The 24,375-nt window shown below is 45.9% G+C and overlaps 1 protein-coding gene across 2 annotated transcripts in view; it reads right to left on the bottom strand.

Annotated features, from left to right (window-relative positions):
- The window catches only part of NFAT5 (nuclear factor of activated T cells 5), an 85,751-nt gene extending 61,870 nt beyond the window's left edge, over nt 1-23,881 (bottom strand). Inside the window, exon 1 of one of the 2 annotated variants that reach the window (XM_063438602.1) lies at nt 23,212-23,881. In XM_063438602.1, the coding sequence (XP_063294672.1) occupies nt 23,212-23,305 (94 nt within the window). In that variant the 5' untranslated portion in view covers nt 23,306-23,881. Of the gene's footprint in view, nt 1-14,250; nt 14,453-23,211 lie in introns of those variants that run through there. The other variant, XM_063438603.1, reaches the window with a different exon arrangement.
- Between the last annotated feature and the right edge of the window lie 494 nt (nt 23,882-24,375).

Here is a 24,375-nt window from a genome sequence, read left to right as displayed (position 1 = left end):
TTATGCTGCAGATAGATCATCACTGGTATGCAGCACAAGGATTCGATGGCCTAGGTCTGGATTCATTTCTGTACCCCATGGACGTTAATCAGCCAGGGATTCTGCTCCCTATCAAGGTACTTCATTCCCATAAGCCTGACAGTCACGGGGTCCATGAACTGGGCCTTTTCACATAAGCAAGTATATTTCTTTTTTGGCAATCTTTATTTAGTTTTTTTGTAAATGACACAGAAAGGAGAAATCAATGGTATCACAGATCATAAGAGGTTCTGCAAAGACCAATTGTTTTCTTATTTATATGTATACACACATACACGCACACACAATTTACAAAAAAAAAACGAGACTGGCTAGGCATCATGAACTCTAATTAAACTATGTTCGGCAATCTCTACTGGTCATGAAAACGGTTACATCGCCCACTTGAGGGAAATCAGGCCATTTTCCAAAGCCAACCAAGTATCCGAGGAATGCAGAGCAAGACTGTATGCCAAAAACAAGCAAAACATTAACAATGCCGTAACTGCTTCCAACAAACCACAACAGGTAGGAAAGGGTTAAACGAGCAGCATTGCTTATCGGTGAAGTGAAATAGAAGCTGTGCCAACTGCAGCCAGCCAGAAGCTAAATAGACATTCAATTAACTCTCACACAGCAGACCTGGGATTAGGCTGCTCAGATCTAAAGCTAAAAGCAGCTACTTTCTATCCGTGTTGGTATACACGTTTAGCATGCCAATTAGAGGAAAAGAACACTATCTGTTAATCATCGATTCAGGGAATCTGGCATGAAGTAAAATGCTTTGGACGGTCATCTCCACATTTAAAATGGTAAATTGTGATATTCCTCCAATGGGCAATAAGTTATTTATAATGAGCCAAACAGTTAAAAGTGTCTACAGGGGGCGTGGCTTGGAGCCTGAACTGCATGGACACACGTTTGTGAAGCTCCCGAAATTCAGGTGCCTAGGAGCCAACAATAAGCGGTCTACTGAGCAATAACAGACTCAAGCAGCGAGTTCCCAACTACACCATGTCTCAGAGGCAAAAGAACAAGGCAACTAAGACGGAATGAGACTCCTTCTTTCTAACTAGACCTTCTACACAGAAGGCGCGGGAAAGGCCGGAGCCCTCTTAAAGATGGCTCATATCAGGAACCCTGATATGCCGGAACTGTATAAGGACAACAAAGTCTTTGTGGATCTCTCAGCCGCAACACTCCTCTTCCGGAAGAGTATTTCACCCATCACGACAATCCTCAGAGCACGGAATGTCAACTACCGCTGGAGGTACCCAGCGAAGCCGCTAGTGTACCATCGTGACAGCCTTCATGCGTTGCCAACAGTGGTGGCGGGCATAAAAAGGCTGAAAAAATGGGGCCTACCAGTACCAGATGCTGCACAGGCAAAGCCCTCTCAGGTCCCTAGGATGTCCCCAGAGTGGACTGCTACCTAAAGTCTAAGACTGACTGGAGAACGGGCTTAAGGGCTTCCGACAGAGCTACTTCCCACACTTGAGTATCCTTCATATGTTTCTTATAATATGTTATGTGGCTTTGACCGGGTTTAGTGTGCCGAGTTATATGCCCGCCTTGTGGCCATAGGGATAGGTTGTCCTCCTGGAGGTAGTTAATGGTGGGTCTGGGGCACTGGGGGGGATGTGGATGGGTTGTCATGTGTTGCGGGGTATGCCCATTACCTCAAAGTTAACGGGAAACAAGAGGGGGACTAACCTACAAACTGTTATTTCCTATAAAAAGAAGAAAACACAAAAAATACATTTAAAAAAAAAATACATATACGGTAAATGTTTTTTTCAATAAATAAATGAATACAAAAAAAATAAACCAGAATAATAACAAAAATAAAAATTTAAAAAAAGAGGCATCACAGCATAAAAATACCATAGATACAGATACATTTCTATGCCAGTTTACCTATACTTATCCTAATGGGGCACACTGACACTGCGCTTAAGTATAAACCTGTTAAGCAAATGTTATAGTCTTGTGGCAACCTGGCTCCTACCTACCACCGCTGATGAGTAGTCCAGTACATTGGAGGCACTTACAGCCACGACCCCCACACCATGTGACCAAGCGTTGCTTGGAGCTTCACAGCTCACCCAGAGTGAGTCCTGTTGGGTGCTATACCCCCAAGTTCCTTTCTTGAGAACCCCTTCCCTGACCCATGTGCTCCTCCCCTATGTTTGTCCTACCCTGTACCAGTGGCACATCGCACACACTTTCTACCAACGGGCCCACAAAGACCATTGGCCATGCTCCCGCCCCCGAGTAAATTGACGGACCTGAGCTCTCTGAGACACCCTAATTCTGTGACATGGATAATTATTAGGCCCCTTGGGGGCCCAATTGAGCCTGTTAGACTGCCATAAACACATAGCCGTGACTTCCAACCTTAGTAAAGCCCACCCTACTGTGGCGTTAGCTAGAAATTTGAAAGAACTGTATGCCAGGCTGACAGACTTGAATTCTGAAAAGACCAAATTTTTCCTGTATAAACTACAGGCAAATGTATATCACAACAAAGTACATCAAAATACATGTACACAAAGATTGCCCACCTCACAGGGGAAGACTGCCATAAAAACCTCAGTGACATATGCCACGAATTTGCAAATTTCTACTGGAAACGTTATAATCTCAAACATGATGATAGGGTGTCTAATCTTACGGACAGGTCGATCTTCGACTATCTGGCGAAAATCTGCCTCCCCAGCTTACCATAACTTAGGAGGAGGGATTGAGATAACCGACCTCTCGTGGGGAAGTCATCGCCGCGATCAAAGGGCTACCCTCAGGGAAATCACCAGGGGCAGATGGCCTGCCCAATTCTTATTACAAGAGGTACGCAGCGGTTTTGGCTCCCCACCTGCTAAAAGTTTTGCATACAGCCACGGCTACAGGAACCCTCCCTCCGGAAATGTTGCTTGCTACTATTGTCACCATACCGAAACCAGACAAGTCCCCAGATGAGTGCAAAAACTATCGCCCCATCTCCCTACTCAATTCAGATGCCAAACTATACGCAAAAATCTTGGCCAACAGACTTGGCACCATACTACCATCCCTCATTGCAGATGACCAAACAGGATTTGTTTAGGGGAGGCAAGGATTGGACAACACCAAAAAAACTGATTCTGGAGCACCTCCCGGGAACCAGCCGGGGGTCATTTCTCTTATGACTTTAATACAGGACTACGGCCATCAGTCCTATTACTCCCTAAACACCTCTAAAACCCAGGCACTAGGATTGGGGATCCACGCCCCAGACATGGAAGGGCTCAGACAAAGATACCCATTTGAATGGAGGAGAGATAGTATAAAATACCTGGGATTGAGGTTTACAAAAAAGGTTTCCGACCTCTGCTCAGGGAACTATATCAAAGTCTGGAATGACTGCAAAAAACTCTTGCTCAGTGGAAGACAATGTTTTCGAGCGAGCGGATAGTAGCTCTCAAAATGTCAATACTCCCGCCACTACAATATATGTTTTCCGCACTCTTCCACTGTCCTCCCCACACTCCTACTTTAAAAACATTCAAGCTGACATGACAAAATTTATTTGGGCGGGGGGCAGTCCCAGAGTAGCAATGAAACTTCTGAACGCCCCACTTCCTGAAGGGGTGTTAGCGGTTCCCCAGGTAAAAACAAACATACTATTATGCAACGATCCTGGCCTTGGCCTTACCGTATTTTCTAGATCAACCTCCGCCTCAGTGGGTAGTCTTGGAGCGAGCATTAGTTCAACTTGACCTTCCGAGTAATCGGTCGTTGCCTCGTTAGCTTTGACCACCCCTTCAAGACACCCCTGCACAAGTAAAACTCACTATGCAGGTATGGGATAGACACAGATCCATATTGAGCAAATCCGGCTTAATGTCTTTAGCAACCCCTACATTGGCCCTTCCGTATTGCATCCCTACCTTCCATGCAGAGCCGTGGCATGAGAGGGTAGTTACTCACCTCTACCACTTCTATTCCCAGAAACATATCCTAACCTTCTCTGCACTCCAAGCTACATACGATCTCCCAGCGACCACCCACTTTTCCTACATGCAAGTGCGTTAATTTTTGAAGCACACTAACGTAAAAAAAAAAAATCCTCTTTCCTTTCATACCCAAGACACCACTAAATGGGAACAGATTTGTATTAATAGGAGATTGAAATCCCATTGCAAAGCTATTTCCACTTGCTACAAACTGCTACTAGAGTTCTTGCCGTTTCCTGACTTCAAGCCTGCAATATGATTGGCTATTGACTTAGACTCTGTGGTCACTAAACTACAATGGGAAACCATCTTTAAATCCCCCAAAAAGCTTGTTAAATCCACTACCCTTATGGAGCAACAGCGGAAAATGGTGTACAGGTGGTACATGGCACCAGAGCAGATCCACAATAGTATTCCCTAATAGCTCACTGCTGTGTTGGAGATGTAAACGAGAGAACAGTACAGTATTACACATTTGGTGGCAGTGTCCAATGATTGTAAAGTTTTGGGAATCGGTCCATGCCCTCTTGAGAGAGATTACAGATTGCGCGCTGCCTTTTCACCCACTTACTTATCTGTTGCTGCACATTCTGGTTGGCGTGCCTAAATATAACCAAAAACTGATCTATCATCTGTTGCTCAAAGCACAACGGTTGATAGCCAGGGCCTGGAAGTCCTCATGCCCACCATCAATAACCACTCTATTAGGGGAATTAGATAAACAACGCATATATGAACGCTGCTTTAGTAATGTCTGCCACCTCACACACACGGCCCTGGCGGCATGGGAGGTGTGGGATAAGTGGAGATGGGTGCACCCTGATCAATAATGTAGATCTAGACACTTTTCCCACTGTCAGGGAGAGTGCCGCTTGTTATGGGAGCACCAGAACGGGATACAAATTCAGTATGAGGGCTGTGTTCTGGAGTCTAGGACTGAACACCCGTGGGAGGCAATGAGTAGAGTAGGAAATGCTTTATTACAGAAACGGTGCAATGCTATCTAGAAGGAGCGTACGTCTGCCCGCTCCCCCACTACAGTACAACTTAATATATTGTGTCTAAAGATGGTGCACATGTATCATGGTACTATTGGACATTAAATAGCCGAGCCGAGCTGGAAGGACATGGAGCACATCAGCTCCTCCACGAACCCCTGCAAAACTGGCTAAATATGCCTGGTTCCCCCTGGTAATCATACCAAACAGATGCCAACTGGAAGGGGGACCTAGGCGACATCTCCATGTGCAAAGTCAGCTCCTGTCTGACTGCCGACGACACTGTATGGGCCGCTGGGTTTGGGCCTGCTGTGAGGCTCTGGCGGGAGAAACGGCCGATCTCCCGTGCTTGGTCCGGCGGGGCCTCTCTCTGGCTCAAAGGCCCCATTCCCCCCCTGTGGGCCGGTGGGGGTTATCCCGGCCCCCCCACCGGGGAGGCAGAGCACAATCCAGGGAGCTGGACGATGGCGAGACCAGTCTGGGCCCGCATGGCACAAACTAAGATGGCCGCTGCCTAAATTGCACGACGGAGCAGAGCGACCGCAGTACCTGAGAGGAGGCTGGATGCCCCCCAGGAGGTCAGTGTGGACGACAGCAATAGCAGCAATTACCACCTCCAGGCTGACACTGGGGGGAGCAGCTGGAGAGTGACCATGCAACACATGGGTGAACCGCAGCAGCCCCTGCACAAGACCCCTACCCATGAGATAGGAGACTTCTGCCTCCGGTCACTGTTCACATGAGCGGCTCGGCGGGGACCATTGCAGGACCATGACCCAGCATTTTCTACAAGACCGCACGGACTTGGGATGCAAGACCCACTCACAACTTGGGTCTGGAGCAGGGGGACACCCTCGAGAGAGCACAATGCTAGCTGAGGACGACCAAAACGGAGACTTTGGCTAACCTGAGCACGAGAACTGAGTAACACCTGCATTAATTCAACTTTACTAGCGTGTTCCCTTTATTCTGTTCTCATACAGACTTCAGTCTAATTCACTTGGAAAGCCTCCCGGGGGGGTACTTTAAGCAGATACAGTGCTCACACTAATCACCTCTTGTATCGCAATAGTTTAAGCCTAACTAGCACTGTACATGCCACGTTTGTAACTAGCTTTAAAGTCATGCTACCTATTCATTTTTATGCCTCATAGCTAAGAAAGCATACATTGACATATTTGATGGGGCATATATGTCTAATGATGCAAGCCTGTAATCCTATCGTGTCTCACTGCTTTAGACATAATAATTCAGAATGTTTCACATTTAATATTGCCTGTGTACCACGATATGTAATCCTATGAAACTGCTTACATCTTGCTATTTTCATGTTTTAAAACAAAAATATTGTGCTGTTTAAACTGCCACATGTTGAAATGCTGACAAACCGCTTACAGAAGCTGTCGTGGCGCTGCACGCTGTCCTGTTACTTCATGCACAAGTAAAAATAAAGAATTACAAAAAAAATAATGTGTACAACTGCTAGTACTTGTTTATTAACACCCCCCTCTTATTCTTTCTGTACTCCCTCACCCCCTTTCCTTTGAAAATGAATTAAAAGGCTCAAATTAAAAAAAATAAAACGTGCATTGGGACAGCAAAAGGTTTCACAATCTTTGAATTATTGGGAGTTAAAATCTACATCTCACACACTTTGCAATCCAACAATGTATTGTTGCCAATTCACTGAAAAAATAAAGAGCCTCGAACAGTTACAGAATTAAATGCCCCATAATATATACAAGCAATATAGCAGGCAGCACAAGGCCAATGACTATGATGCCGGTACAGAAACCTTAAATCGCTCAAACAGGCAATTTTCGTACAAAAGAACAGTATTTTCTGAGTTGAAACTTAAGTAAACTTGTGCTGGTGGAACTCAGCCAGTATCAAGCTTAGAGAAAGCTCTGCTTTAGATGTGAATGGGGGCCTTCATAATCCCTACAGAGCATTTCAATGATGCACTCCCTACCGAAATCAACCAACTAAAACAGTTCTTGTTTAACTTCCCCCAAATAACATGCTTATTCACTGCTAAATACAGCCACACCAGAATACTAGACAGTAAGAAGATAGAATTGATCAAAAACACAAACAAAAAAAATCTTATATAGATATGCACGCATACATACACAACAGAAAGACAGACTGACAAAGTTGTCTTTCAGCTTAGACTGACAATTTAAATGACTTATTGTGGCCTTTTAGCTTCGTATATAAATGTATACTTTGCTTTGGCTGAGGTCATGATGACTACACATTAATCCAGCGGGTCAAAAGAGCAAGAATATAAATGAACAAACCCCACTAACCTGGTAGAAAAAAGGGATGCACCATAAAGTGATAGCAAAGAAAACTTGTTTACAAATGAGAATAATAGGTGCAAAAATTAACTAATAAAGGTTATTTACAAAGAACAATTCAGATGTGAAATTCTTACACTGTCGCAATGACCAAAGGAAACCGATAGGAGGATCCACTACTAAAGCAATCAGCAGGATCAATCACCGTGGAAACCAATGGAATGTTCCCGCTGATTGCTCTACAGCTAACATAATCACCATGGGAACCAATGGAATGTTCCTGGTAATTGCTCTACAGCAGGATCAATCACCGTGGAAACCAATGGAATGTTCCCGCTGATTGCTCTACAGCTGAAATAATCACAGTGGAAACCAATGGAATGTTCCTAGTAATTGCTCTACAGCTGAAACAATCACCATGGAAACCAATGGAATGTTCCTGCTGATTGCTCTACAGCTGAAACAATCACCATGGAAACCAATGAAATGTTCCCGCTTATTGCTCTATAGCTGAAACAATCACCGTGGAAACCAATGGAATCTTACTGCTGATTGCTGGTCTACAGTTGGATCAACCACCATGGACACCACATAAAAGTGCCAGCTGATAGTTCCACAATCAGCAATTGGTTTAATGGCTTAATATAAATAATCATTGAGTCCTGCATATCTGATGTGTGTGTGCGGGGGTATTTAAATAATAAACAAGACTAACATTAAGAACGAACAGTTTCAATATTGTCTCTCAGGTATGCTTGAAAACAACAATAGGTCTGATGTGACAAACTACAAGGGCCAGTAGGAAAGATTGAGGATTAGCCCATGGCTACAAAAACACAGCTCCTAAATCCTTGAGTCTGTTCAGCTGCAGTAGACACAATTCACATAACCTTTTGTGCTAAAAGCATACCTGTGCATAGTAACAGATATGTCTATTGCAGTTTGAAAATTAAATCCAAGCCCGGGATCAGTCATTTCGCATAATCACAAATAATCAACCTCATTAACAATGGCAACTGTAACCACTGTACATATCTTATAATGACAGTGTTACCACTCTGTGCAGCATTTTGAAAACCTATATCCTGTGCTACACTTTTTTTTTTTTTTTTAACCTGTCCATCTTAAATTTAAAGATCTAAAGCCAGCCTAGACAGAAAGCATTCATCTCCAACAGTTAAAAAACAAAAGGGGTGTTAAACAGCTTATTTTTAGCCAACCTCAAGTGCTTATTGGCTAACAGATGTAAAAAAATAAAATTATATATATATAAAATAATAATAATAATAGTGAAACAATTCCACTTTTGCATAATCCACTATATTATGCCGTGAATATAGATAGAAACATACAAACATGGGGGGCATAGATTCCCTCACCAGTGACAGGTAAGGAGAAGATTCTGCTTCTAACATGAGAAGCATTCCTGTTTTGCTAAAGTCCACATGCATCTCAATCTCACTAAAATACTTACCAGCAGGTTCATACTGACACAAAAAGACTATTTCCCAGTTGCACTTGTAGTGACCATTTCAAATATAGACAAGAAAATACACTAATAAGTCCACAATACAAAGAAATGGGATGTAGCATCATGCAGACATATTTAATAGATTAACGCTTACTGATCAATGAAATGCAGCACACATTATACAAACAGATCTGCTTATCTCCTGGTCCCTAAGGGGCTCACAGTGCCCACACAAATCCCACAAAGGTCTGATCTCCCTTGGTAGCTAAGAATTCCTCACTGGCTAAGCTTCTAAGTCACTTTAATTACTTTGAGAGGGGTGGTGGGGGGAGACAAGGTGATACACAATTCCAAAAGTTCAGATCTACAGAATAAAAAGGAGTTACTAAGAAACACAAAAATACCACCCAAATCTTCATGAGATCACAGAAGAAAAGGGAATACAACAAGTTATATCATGACACTTCACCTACATTATTACTGCTAGCAGAGCTTGGCTGTTTACATCAACTTAACTAAAATATATGTGACTACTAGGAAATAGTTAACCGTATATAAGCACTCATCCCATCCCACATTAAAAAACTAAATATGGACATATCACTGTCTAATGGAAATACCTTTCTTAATTAAAAATTTAACATTTTAAAATCTTTTAACATCACACAGATCACAAAAAACAAACAGCACACAGTTTAACGTAAAACCTTCTCTTGCTATGGGAATGCCAGCATTAAATGGATACCATAGGCACACAGACTTCTTCACCTCAATGACGTGGTCTGTGTGCACTGCCCCATGCATTTTGATCCCATAATGTAAAAACAATCGCCATTTTGAACTCACAGCCATGTTTACACTACAGGGCTAAACGCACATCTAGTGGCTGTTATATTCAATCATTTTAGAAGGACATTGGATATTAAATCAATGCTTCTCAGAGCAGCACTGGGATCAGTGCTTTTCTAGAAGAAGAATGAATGGAGGAGCGTGGAAGACCGTCTCTAGAGGTGTGCTAAACGTGCAATGAAAATACTGCTGTTGCTGCAAATCAGCAATGTTTAAACAGACAGGAGCGCTGCACCCAGACCACTTCATTGAGATGGTGTGGTCTGGATAACTATAGCCACTTTATTTATTACTGGCATTTATAAAGTCCCCACATATTCCGCAGCGCAGTACAATTGGGAAAACAATACAATATAAACAGACCAACACAAAAGGTAAATGGCCCTGCCCGCGAGCTTACAATCGAAAAGATTTTAAGGTGTTATATGCACAAATCAATGAAAATTAACAAGACTTGACAGAGCATTAAAAAATATGATGGTAACATGGAAGCAAATATATAGGACAAGAGTAAGGAAAAAATGTGTTGCTTAAATTCATTTTTTGCACAGTGAGAGTCAAGGAAGTTTTCTGAATTGCCACCTCGTCAGCAGATTGCGGATGTTGTGAAGGAGGTGACTGATTTGATACGTTCCAGTAGTAAGGGGATAATAGGGAGAATGAACTAGGAAGGGGCACCGTGAGGACGAATAATGGTCGTGGTGATAAGGGAGTGGAGAGATTTTAAAAACATACTATTGGCAGATCGGAAACGAGCAGAGTGTCTCTAGAAGAAGAAGGCGTGAGCAGATTGTGATAGATGTATGGGGAAACAACCACATATTCCATTTAATATAGATGAAATTATTGTTGTGGCAAGTGCATATTAGATATTACGGACAATACAACATCAGGCAGAACAAGATTTGGGAAATAAATTAAAACAGAGAATAAATTGGTGTATGGCTCAACTCTGTCACTGTCATTTTTCACCTGTAAACTGGCTTAAACAATGAATAGTATTGAATACCAAATTCCAAGGTTTAGACAAACAGTGCATATTGGAGAACAATTCTCTGCTGTAGTCCCAGTTTTTCGTTTCTGGCCATGTTTTTCAATTCTTGTTTATTCTGTGTTTATAGAATAAACCGCATTATAATCACATTTAAATGTGAAAGCCGTTTAGATCGTGGTGCCTTTAAAAGTTGGTAGTGATGATGAGCAAATGAAGCACGGAGATTGAATATTCAGTAATAGCCTCTATGCTGGAGACTGCATTTTTAAAGGCTGCTAAGAGACTTTGGAGTTTAAACCTACGTCAGACCAGCTTATAATGGGTTTGTGAGTTAGCAGGGAAGCCTGTGACTGGATTAATATCTTGCAAATACTAATACAGTTTGGCCTGAGCTGTTTGACATTAAAATAGCAGCTTAAAATCACATGTGAGCCGATAAAATTATTTCTTTGGACGAGGTTGATAGGTCCAGTATACACAGTGTACCCAAAAATAACTCTGAACCTTGACTTGGCATCCACATCAGCTAACCTGCCAAATAGATTCTAGAAGTTGGCATTCATTTCAACAATCAAATTCTGTCACTTAGCAGGGAAACCACTGGACCCGGTCACTGATTCAAATTACAACACATTAAGATGTCTTGACATGGACATAACAAAACAAAAGGACAATATCCCTTCTGTTGTGTGCAATCACTGGGTACATTTCAGAATTCCCCAGCCTCTTCAGTGACAAGCTGTAGGCTGGCATAAACAGAATCTTGACTGGACAGGCAATTAATTGTAAGAGCCTGCTGGTACCCAAAGAGTTAAAGAGCAACAAGACTTGCTGCTTGTTAAGCTTCCAAGACTTTCTTAAAAACTGTCACTAACATAACTCCTCCTCAAACAAAGCAAGGACAGCCAGAGGAAATGACCTTGAAAACGTGGGGCAGGTTGCATGGAAACAGATATGCAGGCGTATACAAGAATTGCTCCCCCCCCACCTGAAACACCAGTTTGGCATATTTAAAGAAACCAGTTTGAAAAAAATGCACTGGTATAAAATGTGTGTGTGGGAGGAGGGGGGGGGGGGGAACGACTTATCACAAGATTCATCAGGATAATGCACCTTTTAGATAAAATAAGAAAACCACCTGCAACCCTTAGGGGAAATCAACAAATGGGTACTGGCTAGTGGTATGAAACAAGGGTAATGGTCAACTTCAAGGAAACCGAAAAGAATTTTAAACAAGAAATATTAAAAGGTGATAGATTGTCTCTAGTAAATACAAATCACAGTGCCAACACTACTTTTCAAAAAAGGAAACAAGTTTTACCAATGATCCTCTACAGCAGTGATGGAAATTATCAGCTAAGGATATGTTTGTGGATTACATTCCCAGTGGTACTCAGTCAATACAGAAAGCAGAATCTGTGTGCAAACATTTAGTTCGAAGAGCTTGCAATCTAACAAGTATACAAATTCCACTGCTACTTGGCATTGTGTGTGTATTTTCTTAGCAATGAATCCTAACCACTACAGTGCCCAAGCAACCCACTTTCTAGTTTCTACTCTACCCTTTGTGTCACTATACCTTACACTCTATAGCATGTAAGCTAATTGAGCAGGGATCTCCGACATGTCTGGTTACAAATACGTGCGCACCCATTGTACTTTATAAATTATAATAATAATCAATACCTACAGCTTCTGCACACAGACATAATCCCACAGCTCCTTTTCCCCACGATAGAACCTGAAAACTCAAATGCTCAAACCCAGTGAAGGCACCCAACTGCTCTGGCACCCATCTGTGTGTGAATCCATAGCTCCTGTTCCTGATCTCAGCGAAGCGAACGTCACAGCTCTTGTACCTACCATCTACCACACAGTAAAGAATCGGAGTGTTTTCCCACTATAAAATATGCATATACAGTGCAAATAATGGATAACAACATGTTTGAATCTTTAGAAAACAAAAAACATCTGTCACCTCTAAATAGAATCTCGCAGTAATGGAAGAGATGTAAACATTCAAAGTCATATTATTACCAGGGCCTGTCACTAGCAGGAAAAGAGCTTCTCATCTTCCTACAACACCCAGAGCATGCCCAGTGCCAGGACATACTGCCAATGGCCTTTACACTGCCCAGATAGCAATAGCTGGTTAGATTGCAAGCTCTTGGGACAATGTGTGAGCAGACATTGGCAGTCCAAGCCAACTCCCAGCGTCCTACGTGGCATCCACTATAAGATCCCCAACAACCAGCTCCCAGAATCCTCCGCGGCAACCACTGTCTGCAGGAGCCCCAGCTCCTAGAATCCTCTGCAGACGCCACTGTCTGCAGGAGCCCCAGCTCCTAGAATCCTCTGCAGACAGGAGCCCCAGCTACCAGCTCCCGGAATCCTCTGCGGCAACCACTGTCTGCAGGAGCCCCAGCAACCAGCTCCCATAATCCTCCGTAGCAACCACTGTCTGCAGGAGCCCCAGCAACCAGCTCCCATAATCCTCCGTAGCAACCACTGTCTGCAGGAGCCCCAGCTACCAGCTCCCGGAATCCTCTGCGGCAACCACTGTCTGCAGGAGCCCCAGCAACCAGCTCCCATAATCCTCCGTAGCAACCACTGTCTGCAGGAGCCCCAGCAACCAGCTCCCATAATCCTCCGTAGCAACCACTGTCTGCAGGAGCCCCAGCAACCAGCTCCCAAAATCCCCCACGACAACAACTGTCTGCAGGAGCCCCAGCAACCAGCTCCCAGAATCCTCCAAGGCAACAACTGTCTGCAGGAGCCCCAGAAAGTAGCTCCCAGAATCCTCCGAGGCAACTACTGTCTGCAGGAGCCCCAGCTCCTAGAATCCTCAGCGGCAACCACTGTCTGCAGGAGCCCCAGCAACCAGCTCCCAGAATCCTCCGCGGCAACCACTGTCTGCAGGAGCCCCAGCAACCAGCTCCCAGAATCCTCCGCGGCAACCACTGTCTGTAGGAGCCCCAGCAACCAGCTCCCAGACTCCTCCGCGGCAACCACTGTCTGCAGGAGCCCCAGCAACCAGCTCCCAGAATCCTCCGCGGCAACCACTGTCTGCAGGAGCCCCAGCTCCCAGAAGCTTTTGCGGTAACCACTGTCTGCAGGAGCCCCAGCAACCAGCTCCCAGAGTCCTTCGCGGCAACCACTGTCTGCAGGAACCCCAGCAACCAGCTCCCAGAATCCTCCGCGGCAACCACTGTCTGCAGGAGCCCCAGCAACCAGCTCCCAGAATCCTCCGCGGCAACAACTGTCTGCAGGAGCCCCAGCAACCAGCTCCCAGAATCCTTTGCGGTAACCACTGTCTGCAGGAGCCCCAGCAACAAGCTCCCAGAATCCTTTGCGGTAACCACTGTCTGCGGGAGCCCCAGCTCCCAGAATCCTTTTCGGCAACCACTGTCTGCAGGAGCCCCAGCTCCCAGAATCCTTTGCGGCAACCACTGTCTGCAGGAGCCCCAGCTCCCAGAATCCTTTGCGGCAACCACTGTCTGCAGGAGCCCCAGCTCCCAGAATCCTTTGCGGTAAGCAGTGTCTGCAGCCCTGGGCCCCGGTGTCCCCAGCACAGCCTGGCTGTAACCCCGCAGCCTGCCCCCCTCGCTCCCCGCGGCCCCCTCACCTCGGGAGTAGAGGGATTTCGGGGAGTCCAGGTCCAGGTCGGCGCTGAGCAGGGAGATGAAGTCGGAGGGCATGGCCGCTCGGGCCAGCAGGAGGTGCGGGAGGGCCGCTCGGTGTCCCCGGTCCAGGCTCCGGTCTCCTCACACTGACAGGAATCTACGGCACGCCCCCTGCTGCCCACACACTGCGCATGCGCGGACTCCGGCTCGGGGAGGTCGGGGCCTGCGCCTCACACAGGCGGGTGACGGTAACTAAGGGGCTGGACCTGAGCGTTTCCACGCTGGTGACGGTTACCATGGGCGTGGCCGTGTTCTAAACTGTGGGCGGGGTCCGCGGTGACGGAGGGCTGCCGTGAGGGGGGCGGGGCCAGCTGATGGACAGATGACATCTACCACGGGACGCACGTGCTGCTGGCACACTACCTGAGCCAGCTCAGCCAATCAGCAGCGGGGATCATGTGAGCGGGAGCAGGTGGCTGACAGAGGTCACGTGACTGCTCCCAGGCAGAGAGAACCCCAGGACAACAACACCTATCAGCCGGCATGCTCCAACCGTGACTGGGCCATACCCGGGACAACAACACCCATCAGCCGGCATGCTCCAGCCGTGACTGGGCCATGCCCGGGACAACAACACCCATCAGCCGGCATGCTCCAACCGTGACTGGGCCATACCCGGGACAACAACACCCATCAGCCGGCATGCTCCAACCGTGACTGGGCCATGCCCGGGACAACAACACCCATCAGCCGGCATGCTCCAGCCGTGACTGGGCCATGCCCGGGACAACAACACCCATCAGCCGGCATGCTCCAACCGTGACTGGGCCATACCCGGGACAACAACACCCATCAGCCGGCATGCTCCAACCGTGACTGGGCCATACCCGGGACAACAACACCCATCAGCCGGCATGCTCCAGCCGTGACTGGGCCATGCCCGGGACAACAACACCCATCAGCCGGCATGCTCCAACCGTGACTGGGCCATACCCGGGACAACAACACCCATCAGCCGGCATGCTCCAACCGTGACTGGGCCATGCCCGGGACAACAACACCCATCAGCCGGCATGCTCCAGCCGTGACTGGGCCATGCCCGGGACAACAACACCCATCAGCCGGCATGCTCCAACCGTGACTGGGCCATACCCGGGACAACAACACCCATCAGCCGGCATGCTCCAACCGTGACTGGGCCATACCCGGGACAACAACACCCATCAGCCGGCATGCTCCAACTGTGACTGGGCCATGCCCGGGACAACAACACCCATCAGCCGGCATGCTCCAGCCGTGACTGGGCCATGCCCGGGACAACAACACCCATCAGCCGGCATGCTCCAACCGTGACTGGGCCATACCCGGGACAACAACACCCATCAGCCGGCATGCTCCAACCGTGACTGGGCCATGCCCGGGACAACAACACCCATCAGCCGGCATGCTCCAGCCGTGACTGGGCCATGCCCGGGACAACAACACCCATCAGCCGGCATGCTCCAACCGTGACTGGGCCATACCCGGGACAACAACACCCATCAGCCGGCATGCTCCAACCGTGACTGGGCCATACCCGGGACAACAACACCCATCAGCCGGCATGCTCCAACCGTGACTGGGCCATGCCCGGGACAACAACACCCATCAGCTGGCATGCTCCAGCCGTGACTGGGCCATGCCCGGGACAACAACACCCATCAGCCGGCATGCTCCAGCCGTGACTGGGCCATGCCCGGGACAACAACACCCATCAGCCGGCATGCTCCAGCCGTGACTGGGCCATGCCCGGGACAACAACACCCATCAGCCGGCATGCTCCAGCCGTGACTGGGCCATGCCCGGGACAACAACACCCATCAGCCGGCATGCTCCAGCCGTGACTGGGCCATGCCCGGGACAACAACACCCATCAGCCGGCATGCTCCAACCGTGACTGGGCCATGCCCGGGACAACAACACCCATCAGCCGGCATGCTCCAACCGTGACTGGGCCATGCCCGGGACAACAACACCCATCAGCCGGCATGCTCCAACCGTGACTGGGCCATGCCCGGGACAACAACACCCATCAGCCGGCATGCTCCAACCGTGACTGGGCCATGCCCAGGACAACAACACCCATCAGCCGGCATGCTCCAACCGTGACTGGGCCATGCCCGGGACAACAACACCCATCAGCCGGCATGCTCCAACCGTGACTGGGCCATGCCCGGGACAACAACACCCATCGGGTTAACTCCACCTCTAGTGGCGGTCTACCAGACAGCCACTAAAGAAACTTCCGGGTCGTTAGGCAACTTTTGGTCACCTAACTGATGCTGGACGTCCTCACGCTATACAGGAGGGCTTTCAGCTTCATGTAAAACCCAATAGGAAAGCACTATATAGGTTTGCTATGGTGGAAGTACTAATGCAAGCACCTTTATCACCGCACATTCAGGTTAGGTCTGCACCGCCTACGGGGGAGGAGCAGAAGCAGAGGCTGAGCCAGTGCCTTTGGACAACTACGCTGGAATCAGGTAAGTGACAGAAGGGATTTTTAACCCCTTCTGCACCATGGACTAGACTTGATAAAGGCTCAGAGAGGAGCTGAAACGTTGTCTCCAATAAAAAAGACTGCCTTTTAGAAGAAATCTCTGGTGTGCCCGGATATTTATTTTCTTCCATTCAATAAAGGTTTAGGTCCACCCTTGTGATTTGTCATGGTCTGAAGATAAAGTGAATGGCTCTACTTTGAGCACATTCTGGAGAAGATAAGTGTTTATAACCCATGCACCCTTTATGCTATATTGTAAAAATATTAAATGCATTGATAGACAGGCATATCAGTACTTCATTGCCTTATAAAAATAAGCCTTTTCCAGTATGTAAACGTGGGGTTTTATGCACGTTTTTACTAACACATGGGGAAAGTTCTATAAAATGTCTCCATATGTTTTAAGACTTAAAGAGACACTCCAGGCACCAAAACAACTTCATCTACATGTTATGGTGACAGGAGACCCCTGGAAGCAATCTCACCTCAAGGTGTTTAGCCCCAACTTGCCTCCAGCAGTGATGTCCACTTCCACCCCCAAGCAGCATCTGGCTTTGGAATTTTCAGATCCAAGAAGCGCGGAGTGCCATCGGCAGGGGTGTTGCTTATTGGCTGAGCGCGGTCAGCGGATTCTCTTAGCCAATCAGTGACTCCCCATTCATTAAACTGGCTTAGGAAAGGTATGTTGGCCTGTCTAAGCATTTAGAAGTGTCACCCTAACAGGTCTCCAACTGGAGATATGCCTAGCGTTTCCATTAAGCAAACACAATCCTTATTGTTCCTTTTATGATTGGGACAGTTGGGAAACTGCATAATCGAATAAAACATTGAAAATCACCTATGACTCGTGTTACCCTTTTTTTCATGCAACCCCCTGTTTTCATTTCAATTCATATTGAAAAAAATAGTAAATGACATCACAACCCAGTTAAGTCCATGCATAACCAGTAAGCTGACTGACAGATGCAAAGGGTGGAGCTTGTAGCATTGATTGACAGGGAGCCACCTTTAAAGGGTAACTCAAAGCAAAAATCCCTGTTTTCATAAAATACCCTTTTCATCCTGGTCACCTGGAAGTGGTCATAGTGCTTGGAGTAACTCTTTAAGGTGGTAGAACCATGCAGGTTTAGATTGCTATCAGTCAGTAGAGGTCACAGGTAGGAGACGTTCTGCACTCCAAAATGTCATGGATTATATCTCTGTATGCTTTGCTGGCAATATGTAAGGGCATAATGGGAGATGTAGTTCACAATGAAGGTGTCCTACCCCGGTGTAGGTCAAAGGCTGACTCTGTAGGTATTTCTGCTCACAGATATTGCAGCTCACTCCTAATTTGTAGATAAAGATTTCTGTAGGTGAAACCCCCTCTCCATACCATCACCTTGTTACTTCTATCTATCTATCCATCCATCTTCCAGCTCTTTTCAGGCAGTATATATTATTTATTTATAAAATATTTTACCAGGAAAGAAACATTGAGATTTCTCTCGATTTCAAGTATGTCCTGTATACTCGGCAGTGACGTAACATGGCACGTCTATCAAAGGCTTTATTATTCAACCTGTTACAAAACATTTGTATTTTAGTATCCAGAATGAAAAGATACAATAATTGCATCCTGCTGCATTCTCTCCGCTCAATGACGGGATTAATAGAGCTCAGAGGCACTGCCAAGTCAAGTGTGATCAATCTTAAAAGGACAGCCAAATCACGCGTGGCTTAGATTTAGCAGTTTTTGCATCTATTATTGACGGTCAGACATAGCGACTTGATTCTTCGGAGTAGCACAGATTCAGTCATTTAATCTACTTTACCTCCGATGTCAGCAAGCAAAGTATATGCAGCCACCAGACAACTGGGTATACGTCCAATGCTTCTTTAGGAGAAGCATCTGATTGGACAAAAGTAATCAGAATTGATTACATCATCAAAGGAGGTACAGGCTGCAGTGAGGATTCACACACAGGAAAACAAAACTGTATTCCTAACATAATTGTGCCCTCTGGCTCCCCTTAAAGGGAAACACCAGTGCCAGGAAAACAATCCGTTTTCCTGGCACTGCAGGTCCCCTCTCCCTCCCACCCTCCAATCACCGGTTGCTGAAGGGGTGAAAACACCTTCAGTGTCTTACCAGAGGCAGCAACATGTCCCACGTCACTGCTTCTCCCTCCGCCGCCACTCCTCCTCTGCATTACGTCGGGCGGTGGGCGAGACTGATCCTGCCCACCGGCTTTTCTATGGGGAATTGAGCGATGCTGGAGGTCCTCACACAGCGTGAGGACGTCCAGCAACGCTCTAGTACAGAGTTTTCTGTGCTATGAAGGAGGAAGTGCCCTCTAGTCGCTGTCTAGTAGACAGCCACTAGAGGTGGAGTTAACCCTGCAAGGTAATTATTGCAGTTTATAAAAAAAAACTGCAATAATTACACTTACAGGGTTAAGATTAGTGGGAGTTGGCACCCAGACCACTCCAATGGGCAGAAGTGGTCTGGGTGCCTGGAGTGTCCCTTTAAGGGAACAGGGACACTGCACCAAGACCACTTCAATAAAATGGAGTGGTCTGGTGCCTATAGTGTCCCACTAAACCTATAAAGAATGACTTTACTGTGCATTGTGCATAAATCAGGGAAATGTGGTTATAAATGATAGTGAACCCTTTCATAACTCAAGCAGCAAGTTATTATTATACAAAGTTACCTATCCAGTTTCAGATACATTACATATTGACAATGCTATTAATGATCTCACATATGCAGAAGAGATCAGAACTGAACATCCTAACTCCAGCAGTTGGTAGGATTACAGGAACACTACAAACATGTATTCCTAACCATAGGTCCCTGCCCCCCTTAGATTGGAGATAAAGGTGGTTTACTTACCTTTTCTCCTTTGTTCCACTGATCTTGCCGCAGACGCTCTCGCCTCCATGGCTGAGGTAACCAATCTTGCCGATCTCAGCCAATCCAATGCTTTCTCGTAGGAAAGCATCTGGAGGTTATTGCGCATCCTGAGCCTAAACCCCACGTTGCACCAATGAGTATCTCCTCATAGAGATGCATAGAATCAATGCATCTCTAGGTGGAACATTCAGTGCCTCCATGCAGCACTGACATAGGAAGCGCCTCTAGTGGCCGTCTGAGTGTCTGCACTTAGAGGTGTTATTAGGCAGCACTGTGAACCCTGCTGTTTCTATGAAAATATAGTGTTTTCATTGCTCAGCTTACAGAAACATGCCTAGATGCCAGAACCAGTATGTTAGGTGTAGGCGTTCTGTGGACTATAGTGTTGTTTAATCTTGTTGGCACTTACCTTTCTGGGCAGTGAAAACATGTACAAAATACTTTTAAAAGGACACTCCATCACTAAAGCACTTTCAGTTTGCTGAAATTTATTTTTAAGAAAAGAGATGAGCTGACACAATCATTGTGTGATAAAGAGGCCATGCTGAGGCATTATCTGTATGATAGAGAGGTCCAACATAGACACTCTCTGTATGGTAGAGAGTTTCAGCTGAGACATTCTCTGTATGATAGAGAGGCAAAGCTGAGACATTCTCTGTATGATAGAGAGGCAAAGCTGAGACATTCTCTGTATGATAGAGAGGCAAAGCTGAGACATTCTCTGTATGATAGAGAGGCAAAGCTGAGACATTCTCTGTATGATAGAGAGGCAAAGCTGAGACATTCTCTGTATGATAGAGAGGCAAAGCTGAGACATTCTCTGTATGATAGAGAGGCAAAGCTGAGACATTCTCTGTATGATAGAGAGGCAAAGCTGAGACATTCTCTGTATGATAGAGAGGCAAAGCTGAGACATTCTCTGTATGATAGAGAGGCAAAGCTGAGACATTCTCTGTATGATAGAGAGGCAAAGCTGAGACATTCTCTGTATGATAGAGAGGCAAAGCTGAGACATTCTCTGTATGGTAGAGAGGTCCAACATAGATATTCTCTGTATGGTAGAGAGGCCAAGCTCATACATTCTCTGTATGGTAGAGAGGTCCAAAGGAGACATTCTCTGTATGATAGAGAGGCAAAGCTGAGACATTCTCTGTATGATAGAGAGGCAAAGCTGAGACATTCTCTGTATGATAGAGAGGCAAAGCTGAGACATTCTCTGTATGATAGAGAGGCAAAGCTGAGACATTCTCTGTATGATAGAGAGGCAAAGCTGAGACATTCTCTGTATGGTAGAGAGGTCCAACATAGATATTCTCTGTATGGTAGAGAGGCCAAGCTCATACATTCTCTGTATGGTAGAGAGGTCCAAAGGAGACATTCTCTGTATGATAGAGAGGCAAAGCTGAGACATTCTCTGTATGGTAGAGAGGTCCAGCTGAGATATTCTCTGTATGGTAGAGAGATCCAGCTGAGATATTTTCTGTATGGTAGAGAGGTCCAGCTGAGATATTCTCTGTATGGTAGAGAGGCCAAGCTCATACATTCTCTGTATGGTAGAGAGGTCCAACGGAGACATTCTCTGTATGATAGAGAGGCAATGCTGAGACATTCTCTGTATGGTAGAGAGGTCCAGCTGAGACATTCTCTGTATGGTAGAGAGGTCCAGCTGAGACATTCTCTGTATGGCAGAGCGGTCCAGCTGAGACATTCTCTGTATGGCAGAGAGGTCCAGCTGAGACATTCTCTGTATGGCAGAGAGGTCCAGCTGAGACATTCTCTGTATGGCAGAGAGGTCCAGCTGAGACATTCTCTGTATGGCAGAGAGGTCCAGCTGAGACATTCTCTGTATGGCAGAGAGGTCCAGCTGAGACATTCTCTGTATGGCAGAGAGGTCCAGCTGAGACATTCTCTGTATGGCAGAGAGGTCCAGCTGAGACATTCTCTGTATGGCAGAGAGGTCCAGCTGAGACATTCTCTGTATGGCAGAGAGGTCCAGCTGAGACATTCTCTGTATGGCAGAGAGGTCCAGCTGAGACATTCTCTGTATGGCAGAGAGGTCCAGCTGAGACATTCTCTGTATGGCAGAGAGGTCCAGCTGAGACATTCTCTGTATGGCAGAGAGGTCCAGCTGAGACATTCTCTGTATGGCAGAGAGGTCCAGCTGAGACATTCTCTGTATGGCAGAGAGGTCCAGCTGAGACATTCTCTGTATGGCAGAGAGGTCCAGCTGAGACATTCTCTGTATGGCAGAGAGGTCCAGCTGAGACATTCTCTGTATGGCAGAGAGGTCCAGCTGAGACATATTCTGCATGTGGGTGGATCTGGTAAGACTGGTTCTGTATGCTGAAAAGAGGATAACGCGTAGATTAAGTAAAACTCTCTTTCACTGGAGACCCATTTGATAATGGTCAACTGAAACAATGGGTCTTCTGGACAAAACCTGCTATAAAAAAGTAATTAAGGGGAGTACTGAGCTGTAGCGGTAGAGATATAAAGTAAATAAATAGTAGGGATGAAATAATAAAATCAAAGAACTCATTATGTAGGTTTTATACTTAGTGCTGGCTCTATGTACATGTAAAGGAGCCAGGTAGCAGGATCACGCATGGCTCTTTGTAATGTGTGTGTATATTTCTTATTCCCTAACAGAAGCAAAACGGATACTTTGAATGCTCTTAGAACAGATCAAAAGCTTCTGTTTCCAGTTCTTTTAGAAATGGGGGACCATAGCGCTGTCTTAGAAAGCTGTATGTAAGAGACGTTCATTGGACAATTGCCAGAGGTGACCATAACTAGTTTCTGTTCGCCAATGAAATCCCAAAATAAACTTTTTCATCTGTCATAAGATCTAGTACCCACAGCCTCTCCTGATTGGCTGCACACATCCAACCTGATCAGCTGTGAGCAACAATGTGTGTTAATTGCACATGTTTTGTATACATCTCTCAGTGACGTGTGCAGCATACTGTATTGGGGCATGCATAAACGAAACGTTACCAGATACAGTTTACTTAAAAAAATTACTCTTTTTAAAAATGTGCATTTTTGCTCTAATTGAACAATATATATATATATATAAATGTAGAAATAGTCATGCGATCCCAAACTCATGGAAAAATCGCCTTGGAAAAGAGAGGGCAATTTGGCGCTATATTAGGGTGTGCACTTATTGCGTACGCCATTGATATATATAACTGACTAACCGTAAAAAAATAATAATAATAAGCCTGTATAAAAACAGTTTTCTGCATTCATATTGTTCTACTGGAATAAAACGAATTCTCCAGATATAGCCATTATACATTTCTAATAAACTGATTGCAAACATAATCTGATAAAATAGTACATGCTATGAATGGTTAGATGGTAACAAATTCTTATTTTTAAGAGCAAAAATATAAAATCACTCCCACGTTTATGGCATTTGGAGGGCTAATTAAGATTTTTCTCGAATCATTTCCTAGGGGGTTCTAGAACTTGCTGAATGTCATGTCTTGCAGAGCCCATGTTTGAACCAGTCCTTACCTCTCAGTCGACCTCTTGCGATAACACCCCCATGTTGCCATCGGTTTGCGAACCGCGGTGCAGAGGAGACGATGTCCTCGGAGACAGAGCACATGACACCACAAGGTAATATTCTTCCAGACACTTTTCAGTCAATCAATCTAGCTTAGGGCAAAGTTTGTGAATCAGTAACGCTCTTTACTTCACGCGATGGTCCAGGTTGCGCCAACTCCTTAACATTCTCTTAACGATTGGCGACAGGATTGCGCACAATGGTAGTGTCCTTAGATCTGCTTGTTCCTCCTGATTGTGTGCAGCACACTTGATAATCTCTGTCTGAATAGGTCACCGTGGAACAAGCTAATTCCCGCAGGAGCTAGGAGCTGTGGATCATTAAAGAGAATAACTCTCTATTACTCCGCCTGAACCTGTCTGGCAGCTTACAGGCTGTGTCCTTCTAAGTTCAAAGAGTTGGACCTTCTGCCTTTTGTCCTCGCTAAAAATTAACTCCTTGCACAATACTACTAGTGCCAAGAGCTGCTACCTAAATGTCAGATTTCGTGTCACCACAAGTAGATAGTAAATCACGATAATATGGCATCGACACACAAGCACTCCCACTTTCACCGTAACCTCACTGCACAGGAGAACACAGTGAAAGATATCCGTGCCAGCCTGTATTCATAAACATGCGATGGTCACGTAGAAGGATGCAGTAACATTTCACATTGACAGTGCTTTAACCCCTTAAGGACACATGACATGTGTGACATGTCATGATTCCCTTTTATTCCAGAAGTTTGGTCCTTAAGGGGTTAATTGATTTTACTTGGCCAGCAATGCCCCTATTTCCTTCCTTTGAGCCCGGATTGGTGGTAGAAAACCTGCAGATCCACATTTATTGGTAAACACAATACCTGTTAGGCGATGGGGTTTTTCAGAGATATAGCAGCAGGTGCTGTGACAGGTAGCTTACTGCTAACCTAGAGACTTTAGGGAGGGGTTATTCTAGCAGAAACCAAAAAAATTAAAGTGACACTCCAGGCACCAAAAGTGTTAGTATGTACCTGACACCGCTGGAACGTCACACAAAAAAAAACCCTTTCTTTTATCTTTTGCGTACAATACAGACAAGCATGTTGATGCGAGGTTGCACAAAACAAATTTGGATTTTTTTGGGCCAGG

This window comes from Pelobates fuscus, chromosome 12 (genome assembly GCF_036172605.1).
Source record: "Pelobates fuscus isolate aPelFus1 chromosome 12, aPelFus1.pri, whole genome shotgun sequence".
Taxonomy (NCBI): domain Eukaryota; kingdom Metazoa; phylum Chordata; class Amphibia; order Anura; family Pelobatidae; genus Pelobates; species Pelobates fuscus.
The sequence above is the reverse complement of the archived record's forward strand: the minus strand, read 5'-3'. Positions and strand labels throughout refer to the sequence as shown.